The following is a 7413-nucleotide window of genomic DNA, read 5'->3' as shown; positions in this document are numbered from 1 at the left end:
ATGAAAGCAGCCCCTGAGCCCTGCAGCAAGGGGAAAGAGCCTCAGGAGGAGCCTACAGCAGGGAGATGTCCCAGAACCCTGGGACTAAAGGGAGCCCCAGAGAAGGACCTTAGTCTGATCCGCTCTCTTCAGGACCAGACAGGCCCTGACCATAGCATGTATGTGCAATATGACTCAGGCTTATGCCACGCCATGCCTAACAAACCAAAGAAAACTAAACACCTTAATGTTCAGAGAGATGTTCTGAGTAAAACCCTAAGAGGGTATCAACCCCACAAGTCCAGGTAAAGCCTTGGTGAAAAAATGTCCTAGTCAGAGGGATTGCAGAATCACCGGAGGAAGTGAAATAACAGGTACAGAATGGAAAACTTAGGGAAGAAAGGATAACAAGGAAAATGGACACCTTAGAGCAGATGGTGGAAAGCTTTATGCAAGAAGTGAATGTCCTAAAAATAAAAACAAACAAACAAAAAACTTTGAGGACTTTTAAAACCTGATAATGTATAAAGTGAGCAAATCCAGAAGAATAACATGCAATAACCACAACACTTTAAAAACAAAATGTTGAAAGCTGGAAGAACTATTGTCAATACAGTGGCCATTAATGATGGCAGAGGGCCAGTGATGAGAATGTGTTGTCCATGACAGAGAACTGATGGGTTTGGGGTACAGAATGAGACATTTTTGTGTATAGCCATTAGGGAAATTTGTTTAATTTGACCATGCATATTTGTTGCAATGAATTTCTTTTCAATGGGGTAGGGAATGGGAGGAAAAGAAAATACATTTTTGTTAATTTTTTAGAAATAGGTTGGGAGTTGCTCCAGAAGTGAAATGTTGTGTGAACTTTTAGATGAGGTCACTGTATCATTAATTTTACTCAACTATTTTATTTTGTTATAAGTGACCTCTCATAAAGTGTGAATAATCTATAAATATATGTAATATAAAACAAAAAAAAATCAATAAAACTGAAAGTGACCCAAAAAATCCACAAAAAGAATTGACTGGAGTATGAAGAAGGTAGCTGTTATGTAATCTGGTAGGAAACTTGCTTATGGACACAACACTAGTAATTCTCAGAGATAATATTTGAACACAGGGCTTCTTGACTCCAAGGCCAACTATTTCTCTGCTATACCATGATTCCTCTTATAAGTGTGCCCACTAGTTCATAGGAGACAAATATTCACGAAAGGAAGTAGCAATAAAACTCCAACTTTCCTTATACAAAGATACAAAGTATGGGTAATAAAGTTTACATGAGAACCAAATAAAAAGAATGCTAAGGACTTCTTCTTCTTCTTCTTCTTCTTCTTCTTCTTCTTCTTCTTCTTCTTCTTCTTCTTCTTCTTCTTCTTCTTCTTCTTCTTCTCCTTCTCCTTCTCCTTCTCCTTCTCCTTCTCCTTCTCCTTCTCCTTCTCCTTCTCCTTCTCCTTCTCCTTCTCCTTCTCCTCCTTCTCCTTCTCCTCCTTCTCCTTCTCCTTCTCCTTCTTCTATTACTCCTACTCTTTGTTCTTGTTCTTCTTCTTCTACTTCTTGTTCTTGTACTTGTACTTTTTCTTATTATTTTGTCTTTTGGTTAAAAATCAGGGAAAATAGGGCGGCTAGGTGGCGCAGTGGATAAAGCACCGGCCCTGGATTCAGGAGTACCTGAGTTCAAATCCAGCCCCAGACACTTGACACTTACTAGCTATGTGACCCTGGGCAAGTCACTTAACCCCCATTGCCCCACAAAAAAAACAAGCAAACAAACAAAAAAACAAAAACAAAAACAAAAATCAGGGAAAATAGACGAATCCCAGAATGGATAGGATAGCTACTTGGGATTGATGGAACAATGTTAATGTTTTACTATGAGAGGACAAAACTAATAAATTTTTATTTTCTTCTATTGTCTCTGCCAAGAACAGTCTTTGTACTGTAATGAACAGAACAAAAATGACTAATAGGGAGCTGAAACCCAATATGTGTAAAGAGATAATGACAAAGCATTTTGCTACTCTTGGTGAGTTTAAGTCATTAGGCTTGGATGGACTACCTTCTGAATATGGAAAGAACAGCTGGATGTGATGATTACTGAGCAAGAGAAGGACATAGGCCTAGGAAGATGATAGTGTAAGCTGGTTCTCAGCACAACCCCATCACTTCAAATCAATCAGAAATATGGCTGGTATGTACTGATTAAGCTTGTATTAGAAGATGGGAAACATTTCCACACAAACTAATGTCCCTTCCTTCACCTCTGTACCAACACAACCTGCTTGTTTTGTTCTATGAATTGAAAAGAAAATAAATTTGTAATGCAACTAAATAAAGAACAGCATTTGAAAAACCCTTAAAAAATAAAAAAGCCAGTATCAGCAGCTTAGACAGAGGTCTCCCAGCATGGTCAGAGGTTGGCCAAAGAAATCTGTAGCACTAAGCTCTTGTATCTAGTAGTGAAAGGCTCTAACAAGAAAGCTCCAAGGTGGTTGGAAACCCACAACACAGACCTTCGATACAACTGGACACAGCAGTGACCAATCTGGGTTCCCTAAGGACTCAGACCAGGACACCAGGGGCCCCAAGGTCCTTAATACTCTTTCCTGAGAGACCATAGAAAGCCCCCATAGTCCAATCTAAACACTAAATATCCAGAAGGGGCAAAACCTATCAGTGCTATTACATAGAAACCAAGGTGATCTAGGTTGAGATGAAGAAAACCCAACCATCCCACCCCAAAACACCTTAAGTGTAGAAGTTGGCTCTGGCATGAAGTCCACATTCAAGAACTAAGTCTGTTACTTGAGTAAAGTTTACCACTTTCTATTCTAAGCTCCTTCTGATTCTTTCTTCCAGGCTTTTATTTATTTATCTCTTGCTTCCTTTTTTTAGATACTCATGTAGTTCTTGTGAAAAAGCAATTTTACCTCTGAGTCTCTGCTTGCAGTTTTTGTGGAGTAACAGACTTTCTGAAAATTACAGGAGAACAAACATAATTCAATGGCTCCATGAATGTGTGTGCCAAAAATGACCTTAAAGACAAGTCAAGAAGAAATTTTAAGAATGATTGAACTCCCTGAAAAGAAAATGTATGCATATATATGTATATGTATACATGTATTAAAAGTTTGGGGATCTTTATTTGAAGAAATCATATGAAAACTGTCCAGGTCTATTAGAACCAGAGGACAAAGTAAAAATAGAAAGAATTCACCAAACACCTCATAAAAAGAAACTCCAAAAAGAAAAGTCCCAGGAATACTATAACCCAAATTTAGAGTTTCCAGGCCAAAGAAAATATTCTGCAAGTACCCAGAAAGAGTCAAGTACCAAGAAACCACAATCAGAATCACATAAGACCTTGCAGCTTTTGTAAAAAATGAGAGATCTTGGAATGCAGTATTCCAAAAGACAAAAGTTTACAATGGAGAATAATTTACCCTTCAAAGAACATGGGCAAAAAAGTGATTATAATCCTACAGGGGAAGAAATAGATTATTAATGGAATAGAGACATTTTCAGACATGGATACTGTGCAGCTTAATTGTGATAAACTCTGTCACAGAATTTTAAAAACTTCTATAATAGGGAGGATTTGGGGGAGGAGGGTAACTAGCAATAATGATGCTCAAAAAGAAAAGAAAAAGGGCCATTGAAACACACACACACACAAACACATGCGCAGAAGGGAGTAGAAGGAAGTTCAGATGGAGGCACAGATAAGTGGGACAGCTTTGAAAGTAATGTGTCAAATATCCAGCCAATCCTCAACATTCGTGGGTTTAACTTTTGGGACTTCAAGCATTTGCATGATTTTATTAGTGATCTCATTTTTATTTTCACATTGGCGACCATGCATATTCATGGCTATGTGCAGTAGAGGAAAAAATAAGAAGCACAAGATGCCCAAGTTTGTGGAGGGGCTGCTATCCTACTAGGCTCTTCACTGCTCTCATTTACCATTGTAAAGGGTTCCCATTCAATTGTTGCATATTTTCATCATTTACATTTAAGACTCAAGTTATGTGTTTCAATTATGTCCCCAAAGCATGGTGCAATTCCTTTAGGATCTACGCCCAAGCCTGGGAAGTCAATAATGCAGCTTAGTGAGATAACAAAGGTATTAGATCACCTTCATGCCAGAATGTCTGCAGGGGCTGTCAGCTCTGAAAGATCACAGTTTTTGGTGGTTGAGGGAATCTAACTTTCTATTTCTTATAGGTTTAATGTATCAACATTTGTGTTTTTTACTTCTGTTTTTTTGTTGTTGTTGTTAAAGTGAGGCAATTGGGGTTAAGTGACTTGCCCAGGGTCACACAGCTAGTAAGTGTCAAGTGTCTGAGGCTGGATTTGAACTCAGGTCCTCCTGAATCCAGGGCCGGTGCTCTAGCCACTGTGCCACCTAGCTGCCCTGTGTTTTTTTTTTTTTTTTACTTTTTTGCCATTTTCTAGGAATGTTACTCCTGGGAAAGGGAAGATTTACTGTATTATATACTTTTTTTTTTTTTAAAGCAGGTTATATGGAATAGAGGCCCACAGTTTTTTGTAAAATCCTCTTTATGTTCTATTTTTTTTTTTTTAGTGAGGCAATTGGGGTTAAGTGACTTGCCCAGGGTCACACAGCTAGTAAGTGTTAAGTGTCTGAGGCCAGATTTGAACTCAGGTACTCCTGAATCCAGGGCCGGTGCTTTATCCACTGTGCCACCTAGCCGCCCCTATGTTCTATTTTATAAAAGGGAATGCTTATACTTTGGAGGTATTTTTAAAGTTCAGAATAAAAAAAATGAGTTTAATTTTAAAAGAACAAAGAAGGATCTTTGAAACAAAACAAAACTGAAAAATAATCCCAAATAAAAAAGAAATTAAGAAAACAAGTTCTGTGGGATCCCTAGAAATTATAGAGCAAATACCAACTCCAGAACGGTTCAAAAGACCAATAAGAATTTTTTTTTTGGGTGGGGCAATGAGGATTAAGTGACTTGTCCAGGGTCGCATGGCTAGTAAGTGTCAAGTGTCTGAGGCCGAATTTGAACTCAGGTCCTCTTGAATCCAGGGCCGGTGCTTTATCCACTGTGCCACCTAGCTATCCCCAATAAGAAAATTTAAAAAAAAGAAAGAGGATACAAAATAGTGTCACAGGTGAGAGGCAGTGGTTCTTAGGTATTCCTTAATAAAGAATTACACTCTTACATGTAGTCCAATTAGAATTAAAATAGTCTTTTATTTGGCACTAGGGAAAATGACCTAGAGGAAGGTCGGAGACCTACCTCTTGGGGAGGAAGAAGAATCCAAAGACAGAAAGAAAAGCCCTCATATACCCAAATATTCATATCAGACTTTGTGATAGTAAAAAATAGTAACAAAATGGGTGCCCTCCCCAAAATGGGCGTCCATAATTGAGGAATGACTGGACAATTATGATATATGATTATAATGGAATATTATTGTACCATAAGAAGAAACAAATTAGGAATTTGTAAAAATCTTAGAAGACATGAACTGATGCATAGCAAAGTAAGGACAACCAAAAGAACAATATACCCAATCAATACAATAATGTGAATAAAAAGAACACTAATGGGGCAGCTAGGTGGCACAGTGGAAAATCTCACAACTAAAGAAGGTAAAACATTATCCAGATATTTTTTAAGGGTAGAAAATGTGGGATACAAACTATAGGTCAGTAAGCTTTATTTTGACTCAACAAAATTTTAAGATATATTATCAAAGCTATGGTTAGAGAAGGAAGCTGTGAGCCCCCAAAACCAAAACAGGTAATGCCATATACACCGAGAGAGTAAAGACTAGAAAAGAGAAATCCCATATTTACTAAAATACTCAACACAGCAGTTTTTGTGGTATTAAAAAACTGAAAACAATGTAGTCCTTATTGGTGGGAAATGAGGCAAATTTTGTTCACGAATATGATAGAATATTATTGTACAATATAAAACAAATATTGGGTCTTTCAAGAAACCTAGGAAGATCTATATGAACTGAAGCAGAGTGAAGTAAGCAGAACCAGGGGTACTTGTAGTAATCTACAAAATTGTAAATGAAAACAACACTAAAAATCAACCCAAACTGAGATTAATTACCGCGTTGAGGTGGGAGGACAGACAAATTTATTCTGCCTACAGCTTATTTGTAAATAGTTGTTTATATGTTGTCTTCCCTATTAGACTGTGGCCTCCTTGAGGGCAGGAGCTATCTTTTATCTTTCTTTGTATTCCCAGAACTTAGCACAGTCCCTGACATATAGTAGGTGTTTGATAAAAGTTTATTGACTGAGGACAGTTGAAATACACTCTTCTTATCTCAGCAGATTTGGGAATTACAGAAGTAGAATTTTTTTGTTGTTATGATGATGAAGAGTTCAGTGAGGAGATAAATAAAAGTGGGATAAAAGACATCAATTAAAAAAACAAATAATGCATAAATAACCTTATTTCTAATTTCCCTTTTTTTTTTTTTTAAAGTGAGGCATTTGGGGTTTAGTGACTTGCCCTGGGTTACACAGCTAGTAAGTGTTAAGTGTCTGAGGTTGGATTTGAACTCAGGTCCTCCTGACTCCAGGGCTGGTGCTCTATCCACTGCGCCACCTAGCTGCCCCTCTAATTTCCTTTTTTAAAAAAAATTGAGTTACTATACTGGTAGAACAGGAAAAGTTCAGTAAAGCATTAATAATGTCACACATTGTCCTTGTGAATAAAAACATATGACAAGCTTATCAGATTTATATTAAAACAAAGCTGGGAAGATAGAGAACACACTGAATAAGAGGCAGGATCAAAAAGGCTAGGATCCTGGATTTATATGATGAAATTGAATAGGTATAAATATAAAATCTTACATTTGTGTTAAAGAAAAAAAAAATCAAGTTGACAAGTTGGGGGCTGTCATGAGTAGGCAACAGTTTTTTTCTTCAAAAGGTCTGAGGATCCAGAGAAAGAACTTGTAGTGGGCCTTGGATCAGTCAGAAGGTACCTTTCTGAGAAGAACGAAACAGTTAGGCAACTTGCTGATGGGGCAGATGTGCCTCAAGGGTACAAGGAAAGTAGATACAATACAAATCATAACTAGAGACCAGATATGCATATTGTGTGATTAGACCTAGGTGGTGGCAATGACCCAGGAGCTCAGGAATGTAAACAACTCTTTCAAGTATCCCCAGCCCCCCCCCCCCCCAAGTTGTAATTTTCCAGTTTCAGTTTCAAGTATCCCTCATCTACCCTCTATAAAAGTATAGTCCTTCTTCTGGCTTGGAAGTCTCAAACTTCTCCTCCCAGCGACATCCCCTTGAACCAAATACAAAAAACAAAACAAAACTTTATTATATTTCTAATTGGAATGTGTGTGAATTTAATTCTTTAACTGAGGATAACCAAGAACCAGCCCACCTGTGACAAACTGATGGAGTCTGAATGA

General features: G+C 37.6%; 1 protein-coding gene across 1 annotated transcript in view; it reads left to right on the top strand.

Moving 5' to 3' along the window:
• Positions 1–7413, top strand: part of SLC9C2 (solute carrier family 9 member C2 (putative)) — a 99900-nt gene continuing 92487 nt past the window's right edge. Inside the window, 2 exon segments of the mRNA XM_044003123.1 lie at positions 1–284; positions 6918–7042. Of these exon segments, the coding sequence (XP_043859058.1) occupies positions 1–284; positions 6918–7042 (409 nt within the window).

This window comes from Dromiciops gliroides, chromosome 4 (genome assembly GCF_019393635.1).
Source record: "Dromiciops gliroides isolate mDroGli1 chromosome 4, mDroGli1.pri, whole genome shotgun sequence".
Taxonomy (NCBI): Eukaryota; Metazoa; Chordata; class Mammalia; order Microbiotheria; family Microbiotheriidae; genus Dromiciops; species Dromiciops gliroides.
This window is presented reverse-complemented; position numbering and strand designations above follow the sequence as displayed.